Source organism: Rhyacophila brunnea, unplaced genomic scaffold (assembly GCF_057557595.1).
Source record: "Rhyacophila brunnea isolate RB1 unplaced genomic scaffold, BYU_Rbru_1.0 scaffold_13, whole genome shotgun sequence".
NCBI classification, from domain to species: Eukaryota; Metazoa; Arthropoda; class Insecta; order Trichoptera; family Rhyacophilidae; genus Rhyacophila; species Rhyacophila brunnea.
This window is the reverse complement of record NW_028232785.1, coordinates 17,027,377-17,045,910: the sequence shown is the minus strand read 5'-3', so window position 1 is coordinate 17,045,910 and position 18,534 is coordinate 17,027,377. Positions and strand designations below refer to the sequence as shown.

General features: G+C 34.7%; 2 protein-coding genes across 3 annotated transcripts; one reads left to right on the top strand and one right to left on the bottom strand.

The window, feature by feature from the left end:
• On the top strand, positions 1–9,974 carry LOC147076695 (uncharacterized). Of its 2 annotated transcripts, none has more exons than XR_015069683.1 (3): positions 1–352; positions 2,641–2,775; positions 4,201–6,844. XR_015069683.1 is itself a non-coding variant. In XM_085941322.1 (3 exons), exons 1-2 carry the CDS (start codon positions 104–106, stop codon positions 2,779–2,781), a joined length of 390 nt encoding a protein of 129 aa, XP_085797448.1. In that variant the 5' UTR covers positions 17–103; the 3' UTR covers positions 2,782–3,085; positions 9,433–9,974. The 2 variants fall into 2 exon arrangements, 1 of the variants encoding a protein (XP_085797448.1); XM_085941322.1 differs by lacking the exon at positions 4,201–6,844 and adding an exon at positions 9,433–9,974 and having other exon boundaries at positions 17–352; positions 2,641–3,085.
• Positions 8,436–14,425, bottom strand: LOC147076694 (uncharacterized). The gene is made up of 3 exons (XM_085941321.1): positions 14,130–14,425; positions 11,987–12,145; positions 8,436–9,532 (listed from the first exon to the last, which is right to left on the bottom strand). Exons 1-3 carry the CDS (start codon positions 14,277–14,279, stop codon positions 8,738–8,740), a joined length of 1,104 nt encoding a protein of 367 aa, XP_085797447.1. The 5' UTR covers positions 14,280–14,425; the 3' UTR covers positions 8,436–8,737.
• Between the last annotated feature and the right edge of the window lie 4,109 nt (positions 14,426–18,534).

Here is an 18,534-nt window from a genome sequence, read left to right as displayed (position 1 = left end):
GGTAATACTGAATTTTATAATATTAACTTAGCTGTCAATATTTGCATTTCTTGATGCGTACCTATTATAATAGATTATATAATAAAGTGAGTAAACACGAAAAATGGATATAAAACGCCAACCGAATGAAGAAGAATGTAGTGCAGAAAGACAAATGCCGAGTCTCATTTGGTTTAATGTTCCATTGCCCAGTGGAGTGGACATAAAAAGCGAACCAGGTGAAGGTGAATCTAGCACAGACGGAATGCCGGATCTGGCCTGGTTTGATGTACCAATACAACCTTCAAATAACCAAGATGGCCGTACGTGTGTCAAACAAGAAACTGTAGATGAATCTAATTGCAGTTTCGAGGTTTGTTTTTGTTTTCACAGTATGGTTTGCTAACTAGGTACCTACCTAGCAACGTTTGTATAGGTTTCAAGTGTTTGCGAGTTAGTGCATCATAATTATTATTATAACGTATTTACTTCTTCTACCGAGTCCAATACTTATGTAAAGCATATTGACACCACACGGTGCCTACATGAATTCCAGTCGTGTCATTCCAGGTCATGCCAGAATTCTATAGTTCTCTTTGCAAAATGACATCTCCTGTGATGTCTACATATTGATATTATATTGTAAATATTTTCCGGTGGCGTATTCTTTACCGAATTTATTTCAATACTACGGAGGTGGCCACGTTGTCCAGTACTTAGCCCACTGACCTTTCATCCGGGGGTTCCGGTACTTATCGACTCGGTGAGGTCACAATATATTTTATGTAATTTTCACAAAGCCTGGCTGTTTGTGATTGTTTCACTTATATTACAAACCACATAGCTGCCATTGGGATTCATTGCCTATGTGGTGTTATATATAAGTATATTGGTATAATATTTATATATTACAGTGACGAAGGTGGGCTGGTAGGCTGTTAATAGGGCACACTAAACTTTTCCAGTCATACGTATTTGTTTTCATTGAACTAAGACTAAAATTTACAGGTGAAGACTGATGATGGTAGGGTATTTTTTTAATTCAATTAAACCCTGCGAAACCAAGCCATACTAGATAATACTGAAAAAATATTCTTCTATCTATAAAATATCTAAAACTATGCCATTAAATTTTAAGTACATAATTTTGGATATTTTATAGATGGAATATTATTTTTTATCTATGGTGGTTTGGTTGGGCAAGGCTTAATGAATTAAAAAAAAATAACCAACATCGTGTGTAATAATATGAAGTATTCCTAATCCAACGAAAACAAATAAGAAAGAATGAAAGAGTGTGCAATATTTTGTCGGACCACCTATAACATACGAACGCTGTTAAGGTTTGCTTTGGCCGGGTTTAATTGATTTTTAAAAACTAACCATCATCTTCTGTAAATTGTAGTCTCAGTTCAATAAAAACAAATGCGCAAATGACAAAGTTTAGTGTGCATTTTTTATGTCGGATCTTAACAGCCTACCTCCACCCTTCGCCACTGGTATATTATAACATTATCCAGTGATGTCACTGGTTAAACTGACGCCCTGAGGTAGTCTTCGAATGCTTTTCATTTTTAGTCTCAAATGTTACACAAGATTGTTAAGTTCACCTAGGTACTTATTTTATTATTTTAAACTGACATATTCAACAAAAATATAAAAAAAAACGTACCCATCATCCACTGAAGGTTGGAGTATTTCTAACAAACGTACTCTCAAACAGGGATGGTTTTAAGTAATATGTAGATGTCTGCCCCCTTGTGGCTTTTTAAAACTAATATGTCGGTACTTTCTAACGAAGTGATGGCATTGTCAGCACACTTCTTACAAAACCTGCAATGATAGAATTTATGGGGATAAAGAACTCAATTCGTGTCAGCATATTGATCGACGATATTAAATACATTACCGCAATTATAAATTCCTTAATATCTATTTCCCGTAACGTCCAATTATGGCAAACTCAGTGAATAGCTTACTGCAATTATAATAATTATTTCCTAAATATTATTAAGTATCTCAGTCTGCATCGCTCCGTGTAACATCTCATTATACCATGACTCAGACCTTGGAATCGTAACATAAGTATTGCAACTTAACTACTATGACATACTCTCGTCCCGACTGTTTACGTTTCATATAAACTCGCTCCTCTATTCATTGGAACAACCACCAAATCGCGACTTTTTTATCCACAACACTATACGATGAACATCCACAGTGGATTGCACAAGCTAATTACTGATTTTACCATAATTGGACACTACGGGAAATGGATATTAAAGAATGTGTAATTGCGTTGTTGTATTTAATATCGCCGATCAATATGCTGACACGGATTGAGTTGTTTATCCCCATAAATTTATTACTGAATTTGCTGCCCTTTATAATTTACTGCATCAATGTAACACATGATCTGTCTATCCCCACGGGACGTCATTGGTCCCTCCCTATTATTTATTTTGATTTTGTTACAAAGTTGTCACTTCCCTCCAACAGACATTCTTTGATTCGATCAATCGATCACATGGTAGTGCTGAAAATTTGAGGCTGTTTACCGATGAGATTTGTCTTAAAGACGTCACAAATCAATTTCATTTTGGTATGCATTGTAAAAGTTTAAATAAGAAATGTATATACCTACTCACATGTTTTTTTTAGATTGACATCAAACCTGACGTCGAACTGATATCTGAAACCGATCCTCTGCGTACACAAGCAGTCGATAATAACTGTCAATCGTTTGAAGAACCCAGCCAATGCTCGAATGACCCAATGCTGCCGAAGGATTTACAGGTATAAACATACGCATAGGTAAGATAGCTTTGCCACGTAATTGGTCATAGTCAGAGCAGAGTAATGAATAAAAGGGATTTCAGTAAGTGGAGCATAGTAACCGTAATAATAATCACAATAGCCGTTCCTAATTGGTGCACAAGAAGAAATTTCGTCTCTGCATTCTCATGATGTATCTGTGGGGAGTCACCACTGTGGGAGTCATGGTGTTGTGGATGAAGAGGTCGTCATAAGGAGAGATGAGAAGTTGAAATTTGGTGGTTGCTTCGATGGATGGAGGAGCGAGTTTTACTTGCACAGTAAACAGTCGGTAAGAGAGTATTTAACAGTGGTTATATTACAATACTTATGATACTGTTCTGAGGTCCGATCTCGGTAGATGAGATGTTGTGCGGAGCGATTCTAAGACAGATACTAACAGACCGGAACTTATATTCGAGTGACATGTCCAATGAATTATGATTCGCTATTTATTGTACTCACAATCAAAATAATATCTTGAAAAGAATATTTAAGAAATAGTTATTGTAATTGAGTTAGCTACTATATTATGGAGTTTGCGTCGTCGGATAAAGATGACTATGTCGAAAAATAGATATCGCGGTAACAATCTGCAGTAAACTATTTACTGAATTGACAATAATTGGACACTACGGTAAATGGATATAATTAGAGAATTTGTAGGTAACATTTATTTAATATCGTCGGTCAATATTCTGACATGGATAGAGTTATTTATCACTGATCTATTGTTTACTATACATATTGACATCGAAAAGTTTATATTGAGAGAAAGTTTGTTTTAACGGTAATAAAACCCCAGATTCGATCAATTGAATATTAGATATATTTTACTAACAGGTACCTACATTTCGGGACCTCCTAAAAAATAGCATATTTTAAAAGTATTTTATATAATAATTAGAAACCACAGTATGCAAAATATTTGTGTTTGAAATATGTACATGCAATATTACATAGCAAAAAACCAAATTTTTGGTTTTTGCTATGTAATATTGCATGTATATATTTCAAACACAAATATTTTGCATATTGTGGTTTCTGATATAAAAATGATTTATTTATAGGAAAATTTCTTCGCCGCTTGCTATGCTTAATATGTTAATCTTTTCTTGGATGACAATTTGTGGATTACTGTAATTTTGTCCCCATAATATGGCCAAGTTAGTTTTTTTTGATACTACACAGAACTTCTTATTCCTTTCTATTTGATTTTTGCTTCGACATTAATACTATCACCCGGTCAGTCCTAGGAATTTTGAAGATACGTCTATACTCTATATATAGGGTCACAGTAGATTTCAATCAGTCAATTCATGAATCAGGAAACACATTCTTCATAGTAGAAAGGTCTATTAATTAATTAATTAATAACAATGGACGAATATGTTTATTTTTTCGTAGGTTTTTACACAACGATGTTTCGATGGAAGTCAAGGTACAAGTGGCAGACTACAAAGCAACCAAGGCATATTAATACAGTCTTCAGATCCAACAATAGACGAAGAAAACATCAAAAAGGAATTCTTATTTACAAATTCTCCAAAAATGTTAAATAAAAAGTCTCGTACCAGTAAAAAACTTGAATGCGATGAGTGTACTTTCACATGCAAATCGTCTCTACACTTAACAACACATAAAATGAAACATTCTGGTGAAAAACCATTTAAATGCGATGAATGCTCATATGTATGCTCGCAGTCTTTTAGTCTAAGAAGACATAAAAAAACACACACTAATGAAAAAATACACAAATGCAATGTGTGTACATACACGAGCAAAACGCTTCAAACATTAAAAACGCATTTAATTATGCATAGTGATGAAATACCATTTACATGTGAAGTATGCACATTTACATGTAAAAAAAAATGTCAATTGAAAATACACAAGATGACACATACTGGTGAAAAGCCATTCAAATGCGACGTGTGCTCGTATAGTTGCAGACAATATAAAGATTTAAAATCACATAAATTGAGACACATTGACGATAAACCATTTAAATGTGAAGAATGTTCGTATACGTGTACAACGACTCGCCGGTTAAAAGTACACAATATGACACATACTGGTGAAAAGCCATTGAAATGTGATATCTGTTCTTACACTTGCAGGCAATTGGAACACTTAAAATCACATAAAATGAAACACAATCAAGAAACACCGTATATATGCGATGTGTGCTCTTTTACGTGTACTAGGTCTCAGCATTTAAGAATGCACAAAATGATACATTCTGGTGAAAAACCGTATAAATGCAGTATTTGTTCATATCAATCATCGCGACTAGGTAATTTAAAATTACATAAAATGCGACATACCGATAAAAAAACACATTTATGCTATGTGTGTTCTTATTCATGTATTCGGTCTCAAGATATGAAATCACACAAACTGACACATGCTGGTGAAATAGAGAATGTCTGAATTTGTTGCCGTAGAAAGAAGAAGTTGCCAAAAAAACGTAACCAATCATTTGTTTATACATTCTGATAGCTTTTATCTATCAGCACTCCTAAAGAAGAATAGAGAGAGCATAGTGGCGATATATACCTTATTCAAGTCATAATTCGAAGTCAACTTTACGGTTTGTGTTTATTTTTACATATTGATGTTACAAGATATTTAATAGTATATCATTGTAAACAGTCTTCCGCAGTACACTCTTCAAAAGTTTGACAACGACAACTTTAACTAATACCCCGTTTACACATGCATAGATATACTGCTGACAGTACGTATTATTGTGGCCTTAATAATAAAATTCACGCGTAAACACGTTATATCTTGGAAGTTGCAAGGTTCTATGCATTGATCAAAAAAATCAGCTGTTTTTAAATTTACACGTAATTATTTAAACTTGCATAGCGGATGCGCGTGCTCAGTAGAACGATAGTGGCATACCTATCGGAAATAGTATGAACTACACCACGCAGAACATTTTTTAAGTTAACAATTTTTCACAACCTATCAAATAGCACCATACAATGACTTACGCTTGAAGACTGATTGGTGAGACAGTCAGCACTTTTGCGCGATAATTTAAAATACACACTATCGGTGTCAGTGAAACCATGCACGTGTCCATGCGCTAATAGGGTGAAGTGATTTTCGATTTTAATATTCGATACAATATACTCACAATGCGACACTAGCAGCAACGCCACGTCTCAAGTTTTTGTGTTTTTAGTAATATTGTGAAAAAACTTTATTAGCAGTTTTGGAAACTATACCACGTGAGAGCAGAGAAAAATACTTTAAGATCATAATTGACGTACGAGCTTCGAGAGAATAAAATGCGAGCATGCCTTGAAGAAAAGTTTGTCGGGAAATACTCGTTTGAGAAACTGTTAAAAATAAATGTATTTATTTACATTAAAATAAAGATATCGAAGAAATTTCTTCTGAACACTCTCTAAAACAAGCTTATAGGAAACCTCATAAGGACTCCAAGTTTTTACTGCCAAAAGTTGGTAAGTATCGAAATCATGTTATGGAGCAGTGTTTCCTAAGCTTTCTACATCTGCAGACCGGTGAAAATATGACAAACATGTCGTGGACCGTTATTTCAAAAATAAATCTAGTATTTATATATGAATGACGTGTTTAATAGTTTTTAAATCTTGTATTTATAACTGATGGATATAACAGACATTTTAAAGTCAGATAGAAAAAATATTAAGAAACCTGTTTGTAAATAATTTTTAATGATAGTGGGAAATTTGCTGCAGCATCTTTACTAGAATAGTTTACGAATTACTGTATTGACATCAGTTACTCTATTTAATTTTAATTACTGACATGCCTGATAAAGTCTTATAATATCAATCTGTAAATGAAACTTGGGACAATAATTTAAGTGATTTTAGTGATATCAAAAACTGATTCGTATGTTTAATTTTTTAATGACAATTTGCTTGTGGTTTTTGGTATAATACAGTTTGTAGAAATTATATTTGATATACTAATGTTACTCTAGAGTAGGTACTTGATTTATACATGTCTAAATTTATTGAATTAATGATTTGTAATTTTATGTCAAATTAAGAAAATAAAATAATAATAAAAACTGAAAAAATTCTAGACAATTCATTGTACCCAAACGTACAATTATTCTTGTGTTTGTAGTTTTTCTCTAGTCAAAGGAAGCTCATTATATTAAATTAGGCAAGGATTAATTGAATATTAATAACTTAAAAAATACTAGGTACCTATCTACATATTGAAGTCTTAGTTCAATGAAAACAAATAGGTACTTAAAATTTAGGGTGTTTCATTTATCACAGATGTTGACAGCCTACCTCCACTCTTCGCATCCGGTTAATGATAATAATTAATATAATGAGATTACGATATAATAACGTCATGTTTGAGTCCAGTAAATAAATGCAAAGCTTTTTATCTACCTAGTAAAATGAACCTCAATAGTAACAAGTCATCATTTTCTTATTTTACATAAAAATTGCCGTCTGAACTTCTTGCGCGCTGTAGGGGTACATCGTGCCAAACTGGGATAAGCGGATATTCTGCTAAACCAATCCTCCAAAGCTATTACGGTGTGGTCGGGCAGGGATTAATTGATTTTTAAAAACTAACCAATACCATCTCTAAATAAATCTGTTATGTTCAATAAAAACAAATACGTATGGCCAACAAAGTTGAATGTGCACTATTTATGGCAGATCTTAACAGCCTCCCTTCACCCTTCTATGCTGCTTTATATAAAGTATTCAACGGCCTTCCAGGACGTTAGAATTCGGTCGGCTTGAAGATCAGGCAAGCCAAGTTTCATGAATATTATATAAGTCTGTCTTTGTTACGATTTAATGTAGGTATTGTCCCAGGTTACAAAAATTGACAACGATTTTCTACAATGAATGTAATATTTTAATAAACAAAAATCGATTGCCGAAGTAACATGATTTCGAAGAGCGCTGAGTGGTAGGTATTTAATAGCCAATAGCTTAAATATTTGTCGTCATTAGTATGTCTTCCGTAGCATAATGGCTGAATACGACGAGTTTGGGGCGTTTACCCGTTGGAGATGCCGGGTTCGATTCCCGACCGGTTGGCTTACTTTTTTCAAAAAAGTTTTTTCTATTGGTTGTGATATACTCTCTCAGTTAGTGTTTTTCTAAATTATATAATGTTCAATAATCAGAATGATATATTCTTAAATCTTGTGAATTATTCGTTTGAATAAAAGAAATAGTTAATTAGTAATATTTTAAGTTCATAGAAGCTGCATTACATTCAAAAATGTAATTTTGATGTCAATTGATTCAATCTCCATTAGATTCCTAGGTCTCGGGTAATAATAACATTATATTATGGGCCTCCACAGGGTGGAGGTTTGTATTAACATTTTTTTTTGTTTTCACGAGAAATGGAAGTTAACCACTTGCTCAATTAGAGCATACTCACAAATTGAGTACATACTCACAAATTTGAAAAACAATATGTTTATTTGCAAGACCCAGGATTCAAACCTGGGAACCACAACGTTTTAAGCTGATCGGCCATCGTGGGTATATAATTTATATGCTAATATAGTAGGTACTGTTATATCCCGGGACCTGTGGCTAGCTCGGGATGTTGGTGGGACCCGGGATTCACAAAAAATTAAAAACTAAATTGGTATTTTACTCGAGTTTTATTTGTGTCACTCTGAGTCGTGAGAGTCAGAATATGTCAACCCTTTGGCTCGCTACCATTGACTGACTAGCAGTGTTGCCATCCTCTCCTCACATACTCCTTATTATTAATTAAATACAATAATTCTTACGTGCTAAGTACATGTTGAATATTTTGACCGTTAATCAAGGAATAATGGACGTACGTACGCCCATTGTTGACTAGGAGGTCAGGTGACATGGTTATACCTAATAATTAATTTTATCTATCGGGAGAGGCCCAATGATCATGGGTATGACAGTACTTACTTTAGTTGTGCACTGAAATGTGTCGTTCTATGTCGTTTGAGATTACTAAGCTGTGAGCATTTATGTGAGCAAACGTCGCAATGATATGGTTTTTCGCCGGTATGTGTTAGGTGATGTATATTGAGAAGACGAAGACGCGAGCATTTATATGCGCATATATTGCATTGGTAAGGTTTTTCATCAGAATGTGTTATTTTGTGAGTTTTGAGATGAGAAATATAAGAAGTTTTGAAAGAACATACATCGCACTGATAAGGTTTTTCACCGCTATGAGTCAATTTATGTGTTTTTAGATTGCCAAGCCGTGAGGATTTAAACGAACAAACATCGCATTTGTGTGGCTTTTCACCACTGTGAACCATTTCATGTTTTTTTAAATCCCATATTTTTGCGCATTTATATGAACACAGGTCGCATTGAAATCGTTTTCTAATGGAATGTGTTATTTTACCTGATTTTAGGGCTGTAAACTCCACGCATGAATTTTCGTGATTTTCTAGATTCTTTAGTGACCCAAAGAATGCGTAACAAATACTACAAGTAAAATAATGTGGAAAATATTTCACTTTTCTCAGCTTAATTCGAACCTCCTTTGGCAAGTGAGGTATATGTACTTCATGTTTGATGCTTTTTTCGTCTACTGTTACTTCGGCATGCTCAATATTCCCATCTTGGATTTTTTTGGTTCCAGAATCTATGTGTTCGATGACATCATCCCGCCTGTCTACTGTGTTCTTCCTAATAATGCCCAGTGGAGTATCATACTTGGCGTGACGTTGCTGTGTGGTGATCTACAAAAACATTTATTCAAAAGAATTACACTAAAATGCCTACTGTTTACCCGTCTTGGATAGGCATTTTAATAATCAGTGACGTCAGGTGAGAGTAGGCGGGTCATGCGTTCCATAGGGGCACATTATAAAGGTAGGCAGATGAAGGAACATAAACATATTACAATAATCTGTGGCCCTCATGGTGCAGTGCGAATGACGTTGGCCTTTTATCCGGAAGCTCAGTATTCAGGATGAGTACACAATATATCTATGTGATTTTGTCATACCCTGGGTGTTTGTGTTTGTTTCACTTCTATTACTAAATATTAAACTGTTAAACTAGGTACACTACTGTCATTTTTGCCTCTAGGTATGTTGGAGTAGTAGTGTAGCTTTCATTGTGGGCAGTGGGGGTTATAAAAATATTTTAACAAGTATAAATAAAGATAGATTTAACTACAGTAAGTTGTTTTACAATGATTTATTCTGCCAAACATAGAGAAAGTTAGACATAAAGTATTTTGTAAGTAATTATTATTATATGCTTTAACTTGCTGTAATTCTGCTTTATAAATTTTATTATTCGAAATTTTACTACTAACAGAGATACAAAAGTGGGCGGTAGATATAAAAAGGGTGACTGAGAGCAGTGGCGTTTTTCCTTGAAGCAGACGATGCGCTTACTTAATTAGTCCAGTCAAATTAGACCGAAAAATACGTTTTGGTTGCAAAAGGTGGGGTAGAAGATTTTTTTTCCTACTTGTATATATGATAGTAAATAAGAAAAGAACGAGTTTGCCAATTTGGATGACTTCGGCACAAGTTAGTAACCGAACTCGCATTATTTATATTACGACACCAACAGTAAATATGTCAACAATTTTCAGATGGTTTAAAGTGACTTTTGATTGCCAACTATTTTTCTTTGTGTAGATTAATGGCTTTAGAATGACTTGGTACCTACCTATATTGAATTCTAAAATGACAAAATTGCAAAATGTGACTCACAAATTCTAATTATGGTTTATCAGCGCCTAAAACCTAAACGTACCTATACTATGAGTAATTTATATGGAGATTGCACAACTCTCTTTTTGGCAAAATTCATGAAATCAAGAATGAAAACATAACCTAGCATAATGACACGGCCACAAAATGCTGGCTAGTCGGCATTTTTGTAGAACTATTTTGACGACACAACTATTTCGGTCTAGTCTCTGTAGTCGATTCCTTCACTAACATATGGACGTCTACCCCACGGAGAAGCTAAATAAATATGTAATGAGTCCCATAGTTTAGTCTGATCAGCTTACAGCTACTCAGCATGAACTGTGAATATTCCTAAAGGTTGACCAAAAAGGTCGTTATTAAGTAAAATTTAAGTACCAGAGATTTAGTATGAAAGATTAATTATTTTTATGTAAACAATTTATCTGCTGTCATTGTTAACAATAGCTAAACTCATTTGAATATAAAATAATTAAGTAATTAATTTAATTTTTGCATTGTATAAAGATAGATCGCGGAATGTTCAAATACGCCTTAAGTACCTTCAATGAACGGTGTTGTTCTAATACTAAGTGGCTTTTATAAACTAATATAGTGAGTGCTACCATTACTGCTATTAATCAACTGAGAACCCTTATTTGACCTCCCCCGTCCACCCCTTGTCTGAGCAAGTCACGAGCAGGGGTTCTCAACCTGGTTTGGAACAGGACCGGTTCGGAATTATAGCGCTCCACCAGGACCGGGGTGTCGTCAATAACTTAACAAATAATCCAGTATAAGGGCTGTTTTCAAAAACTGTTAGCTGCTGGCTTCCTGTAAAGAACCGTTTTTTATTTAGACATGAATTTTGTCAGTACTATATATTACCCACAGAGGTTGGACGGTGTTTAATATACGGCCATATATTTCCGATACAACATTTCACGGTGAAGTATGATACGGCGAACTGAATACGTACAAGTTTCCGGACACGAAATATGAAAAACTACCTTCGATATCCACCTTATGCATAAATAGCTCTGCTGGTGTGGTTTGGTGAGGCATTAACTTCAATGTTGATAGTCCACTGTTTTAAATAAAATGGAGGTAGGTATAATATACTTTTGATAAGCTGGAAACAACAGTATATTGTGTCCTATCCTTTGTCAGCATCATACATATTATTATCTTTTATCGCAATGTTAGTAAAATATCCAAACCACGTCTTTGTCTTTACCTTTGACACCTAGCTGATTAAAAGTCATTGGACGCTAAATACGCACTAAGCTCGTAACGATCAGGTGGCCACTCGATATAATTAGCATGCAATTTAAATGTGGTAATTAAAAATTAATTATCTAGTCAGCAGTCAATGTGTAATACGGCATGCCCAGGATATGAAAATGTTCCTACCAACTGCAAAATGGTCACCAACGTTTGATAGAAGACAACGCCAAGAGAAGCATTTACAATAATTCAACATACCTGATCCACCGGTCTGTATTCTGAATACGAACATCCAGGTTGAGGGTTGCCATCATAATAATATAATGGGTGAATTGAGTCTTCAACTATCTCCCGTTTGACATGAACTAGCTGACTGTCGGACTCAGGTTTTACATCGGTGTAATTCGTTAGAACATACTAAAATTAATAACACATTAATTAAATATAAACAATTTAATGCAAAATCAAACAATTAATGTTCTAATAAACCATTTTCATTCAACGAATAATTCACAAGATTTTAGATTGTAATACTGCATAATATTGAAAATACATAACTTGAAAACACCTCACATAATATATCCGTACAAGAAAAAAACACAATTGAAAAAATATGACGCCCGACGGGATTTTAACCCGTATTTTGACGTGGTTTCGCGTCAATATGCCTTAAAAAGTTAAAGTTAAAAAAAATTAAGCTACGGGCCTCTTACCTAAGTATGATAATTTATACTAGTAGGTTTTACATGAAATGCTTATCAAATTGTATGAACAATGACTATCGGTATTTGACGACTTCGACGACGACGCCCGGCTCTCGCCAAATATTTAGTTACTACGTCTACTTGAACTTCCTAACAATTTTTAATAAACCATTTCTTTTATTCACCGAATAATTCACAAGATTTAAGAATATAACATTCCATATATCGAATATTCCATATTTCTAGTAGGTATATATCTGACGTGTTTTCAAGTTATGTATGTTCAATAACATGTTCGTTTGGTTACTTAATTCATTTTTAAAGGAAATGTATTGCTCTTATGGAAATATTTGTATAATAAATACCTAATAATAACAGAGTTTATTAACATGCTTTTATCCACAGAACACATTATTAATATAAATGTAAAAACCATCGCGATGGACCAAGCTTTTGTTGCAGGGTATTTTTATAGCGGTCAGGCAATAAACCACAAGTATAACAAACCGTACCGATTGCCCTTAATATTGAATGCATGTTACATTTATGGAGGGTTTTTTTTTAAAACAAAGGTGCCGGAACTCATTTCTTTCCAAACTTCTTACCTACTCAATAAAATTATATTGAAATATCATTTAAATCAACTTTTCCTATGCCACGAAGCGCATAAAAAATTAAACAAACAAATAAACAACTAAAGTTGTCAATAAAACATCACATATTTGAATAAAAGTATAATATAGCGATTTCCATGGCCCCCACATCCTGAAGCGGGGCCCCAGTCCTGGATCTTTGACGGGCCCCCTATCTATCACTAAATTTAAAGGCAGTGTGACGCTCTATAGTAGCGTTTTTCAAATGGTATTCGAGGTAAAATTAAGGGTATTCAGTGTATCAATAAACATTACCCAAAAAATGCAATTACACAGCCACATACTTAAAATCGTTAATATTCCTGAAGGAAAATAGCGCCGCAAGTAATTTTTTTTACGATTAGAGCAAATTTGTTGTGTGGGTTAATCTCGCTTATCTGGTCAATTCCCAAGGCTAGAGCCCTGTCAGCCTCCTCTCCCCCCCCCCTTTTGTGGAGGCCACGGTGATTTCCTAAGTGCGATTTTCGTCTGGCAAATCATCTCGATTCCTTTTCTTAGTGTTAGAGTTTATGGCCGAATGTCTTTCACTGAGTAACCACGAATCAACGTATTTTAAATTTTGGCATTTTGGCGCTGCCGAGGGGCGGCATTTTGTATAGGGACGTCACTGTCCAGTGTCCAGTAGGGTGAGCCAATTCCGACAAATTTTGTGTTACCTGCTTTTATCAGTAGCTATTTCACTTAATTTGGGCTATGGGTGCCATGCAAAGTTGCGTCGTTAAACATACGTTCTTAAACACGTCGCAGCAACATCGAATGCAGAGATCCGTAGGTATATTATCCAACCATGTCCGATCCTAATAGGATCATATTATTATTATGTGCCTCCACAGAATAGAGGTTTATATTAACAGATTTTGTTATTTTTACGAGAAATGGATGGCAGCCACTTGCTCAACCTATTAGGTCCATACCCTGACTCACACACAAATTGAAAAACAATATGTGCACTTGCCAGACCCAGGATGCGAACCTGGGACCCACGGCGGCAAAGTCCAACGCTTAAGACGCGCGGCCACCGTGGCCAAATATTTAAAAACTAACCTCAAAATTGCAAATGGAATCATCGGCATTCTCTTGCTTTATTTGAGTGCCGGCTTCCGGGCTGTCATGTTTCTTAATAATTAGCGGTACATCAAACCAAGGTTGCCCAGCTCCATCAGATTGCCCCCCACAATCGCGCTTTAAATCCATGTTTCTGATGGCATTGTCTAACAATTAGGCACTTTTTTTGACAGAAGTTCCCGCAATGTAGGTACATAATATTATTCCATACGTAGTTTGTATCATTAGACTTAGATCATGGAAACAAGAATCAACTGACAAACCGTTTATCCACACCAATGCTTTTAGCGGTTATGTTTAGATGACACAGGTAGTTAATTAATTCTTGCAGCTGCCACAAAGTATTGCCATAATATAAAATTCAGATATTTAAGGATAGGCAATATATTAAACAAAGAAATTTGGACGGTAGGTACAGACCTACAAACTTATTTGGAGAATCGCCAAAAATTGTACTACGAACCACCATAGGAGGACATATTTAAAAACGTCATTGGAATGTTAGATTTTACCAGTTTCGAGTCGTGATTGGGTAGTTTTCGACAGTGGCTCTCCTATCTCATTCTCCAGATAAGTTCGTAGGCAATGACATTATTAATGGACAACGCACTCAATACAATAGCTAGCAAGTAAATTCGCGCATAGTGACATTCGCACATGTGTAGGTAGACGTCACGCAATTTCCATTATGCGATAATATCACGCATCGGGAATTTATAGCAATAATACCACCTTTATTGTAATCGCGTTAGAACAGTGTGTCTAGTATCAAAATGTTCATTCGAGAGTAGCCGTCGAACCGAACCATTTGGCAGACCCGACAAAAAGCATTGAGAATTTATAGCAGTTTTAACTTAATGTAATGACGTTAGAACAGATTATACCATTCGGCAGACTCGACAAAAAAGTGAGTGTCATTTTTTTTCCAGATGCTTCGTCCATATTAATGTCATTGTTTGTAGGTAATATGACGTTGCATACCTAAGTACTTAAGTACCTACATCATCATGCAAATTTGTTCTAATATTTCAGAATGGTAAGATATTAATGTTGTTTACAAAATTAACCTGTCATTCCTCATTTATTATTGTGCTCTTTCGATGATCGTCCGTTGACCAGTAGCAGAGAAAAGATAAATCGTATGACTTATTAATTGTCTACAAAATTTTGACTCGTCCATAAAATACGTTCACAATCTTAATAATAACTCCAAAATAGTTGAATTATTAAATAAAAACCCAGATATAGAACAATTTGTGTCGTAGATAATTTCCAAATAAATATAACGTAACTAAACAAACGAAATGGAATAAGGAAATTGTTATTTTTTCATTTACCAATGGCAATGTCGTCGATTATTGAATTATTGTCTCTGATTAAAATATGTCTGTTGTTCGCGTCACGACATGTCAGTCTATATTCTATAATATAAGCAACAAGTAAATTCGCAAAATGGATATAAAGCATGAACCGGATGATGACAAATACGACACACAACAACAGCAATGGTTTGATGTTCCCATTACGCGCTCAGACGGTCCTGACTCAGTATATATAAAGCAAGAAAATGTCGACTATGGTAATTCTATTATTGAGGTTAGTTTTTCTTTTTTATCAAACTAAACCTTTAGCCTGTAGATGTCCACTGGTAGACATACTATAGGGCTCTCCAATTTGTACATTGCGTCAGGACCTGTGTCTTCCTCATTCAATCTGTTAAAAGTCTTTTGATGTCATGAACCATTCTTAATTTGGTAAAGGTACAGTACCTACCTACCTAATTCATATCGTCAGAAAACCTTGACAGCGAGCCTTTTATCCACATTCTTAAATGTATAAATAGGTATGCACCTCATGGCCCCCACATACTGAACTGGTTCCTCATGCTAAGGATCTTTGGCGGGCCCCCCTACTTATCTCTAAGGATAAAGGCAGTGTGATGCTCTACAATAGCGTTTTCCAAATGGTGTATGCGGTAAAATTAGTGTGTATTTAGTGTTTTTTGTTGTATATTTTAATACATCCATTTGAATTAATGATATGTCGAGCTTCGATACACAATTAAAAATTTTATCGTATAATATAATTTTAGGTAACAACATTATTGAAGGAAAATAGCCCCCCCGCAGGCGACTTTTTTATTATTAAAGCAAATTTATGTTGTGTCTTTATCTCACTTATCTGGTCGACTAGCCTCGCTGGGCCTCCAGGCTAGAGCCCTGTCAGCCCCCCTTGTGGGGGCCATGATGTACCTACCACACCACTTTGTGCATTATAAAACAATAAAAAATATATTTCATTAAGTACCTACCAATAATACACATGATTCAATTCGAATTATCGACGACAGAACATCTTCTAATATTGAGATCTAATATACCTATTAGAAACACAATCTATTGTAACTCAGAAACAAACGAAATGGTGCATAGGGTTTTATTAATATCTGGGTTTCTTCAGTAGGTTGTGTTAGGACACTGGAGCAAAATTGGGTATAATAAACACTCAATGCAACTGGACATTGTTGTGCTTCTGTCAACGTGTGTATTTTTCAAGTAAAACAATCTTATAAGCAATAGATTTATTTAAATTGTGATAAGTACATATTATAAATATGTGTACCAGCATCCGTTTATTTTTATTTTTACAAATGTGAATTACGGACCGTTTTTCAAGTATTTTTTTGACAATACAGAGAAGTTATTATATATTTGCATTAGTTTTGTTCGCTGACCTTTATCGTCAGTGCTGACCATCTCCCTCAATAACATTTTTAACATTGGACAGTTCATTCACTCCCGTGTCACTCGTAATTTGTGTTAGTGTACGTACAGCGTTTGCCAAGTTCCTGGTTTCCAATCCTTATGTAATTACAGGAAAGACACATTGACCGAAACCCCTCGTTTTGAGGTTTAAGCAGTGTTGCCATCTTTTTCTATCTTGATTATAGTACAAAGGCGTAAAAGTTATAGTATTTCTGAAAAATATATAGTACAGGAACATTTTTCATCTTGAATTCTTTAAAATTATAGTACGAGTATATTGGTATATTAGGCGTAAAATTATAGTATTTTACATTTTTCGCGGAATTAAAATTATAGTATTGTACTATAATTATAGTACGGTTGGCATCAGTGGATTTAAGACATATATATGTGTATATAGTATTGATTATAGATTATAATTATTATATTAAAGAAACCCGCGTAGTTTTTAAAGTAGTTTTGAAGATAAATGTTTCAAAGACAAAAGTAATGATAAACTGCGATCTTCAGATCAAAACTAATCCGCATCAATGACACTCAATTCGGGTCAAAAACTACTTCTATCTCGGACGATTTGACGGTGGTATATATTATGACGAGATCGTTCGCAGAACCAAACTGGCAAGGAATGGATTTTGGCGCCTGAGCCTTACGGGTAAAATGTTATCCGATGTGTGCCGCCAAAGCGTTGAATTGAAAACTGCATGTTGGGTATAACATGAAAAAATCACAAAAGAAACCAATAAACAAGGAAGTAGACAAAAGTGTCTACGCAATGTGATAGAGATCGCTAAAAGATGAAATGACAATGGGCTTGAATGTCGCTCGACGAGTGGACTAATGTCGTCATACAACCTCAAGGGGTACTAAACGACTACAAGGATCCACTAAACCCTCTGTATATGTGAACTCACAAAGTTCGATGGATGTACGTGGCAACGAAGAACTAGGGACTGAGAAGAGTAAAGGAGCTACGGAAAACCCTTGTAGCTGTCATTATATTATTGATCAAATATATATTTTTAATGTATCAAATTATTCGACCGCAATAATAAATTCCCAGGGACTCATATGCCGGTAAACAACTGTTAACCTGTGTCAGCAAATTGATTGGTGATAGTAAATACGGTATCGCAATGGAAAATTAGTCTAATATCCATTCCCATAGTATCATATTATATTATGACTGTAATAATAAATAAAATTCACAGCTACTCGTATTTAAAACGCTGACTCGTTCAATATAATTATGTACTGGAATATAATGTTTATGTATTACTTTTGACAGTATAAATTACGAATAGTGATTTATCAAAATATCACTCGAATCTAAGTACCAACTATCTCAGTACGTAATATGTACTGTCATTGTATTTATACTATCGTACCGACCGTTACGCTGCAAATAAAACTCGCTCCTGCATACATCTTCGACTTCTTCATCATCATCCTCAACACCATAACCCGCACATCGAACACTACACCCTTACAGTGGCATTTCTTTAATATGAGTTACATATTTTTAGAAAGCTGTATGAATTCTTTGAAATTTTCGATGGTCACGAGGTCACGAAACCTTGATTGTGATTCAATTAACATAGTTCTGTTTTTTTTTGTTT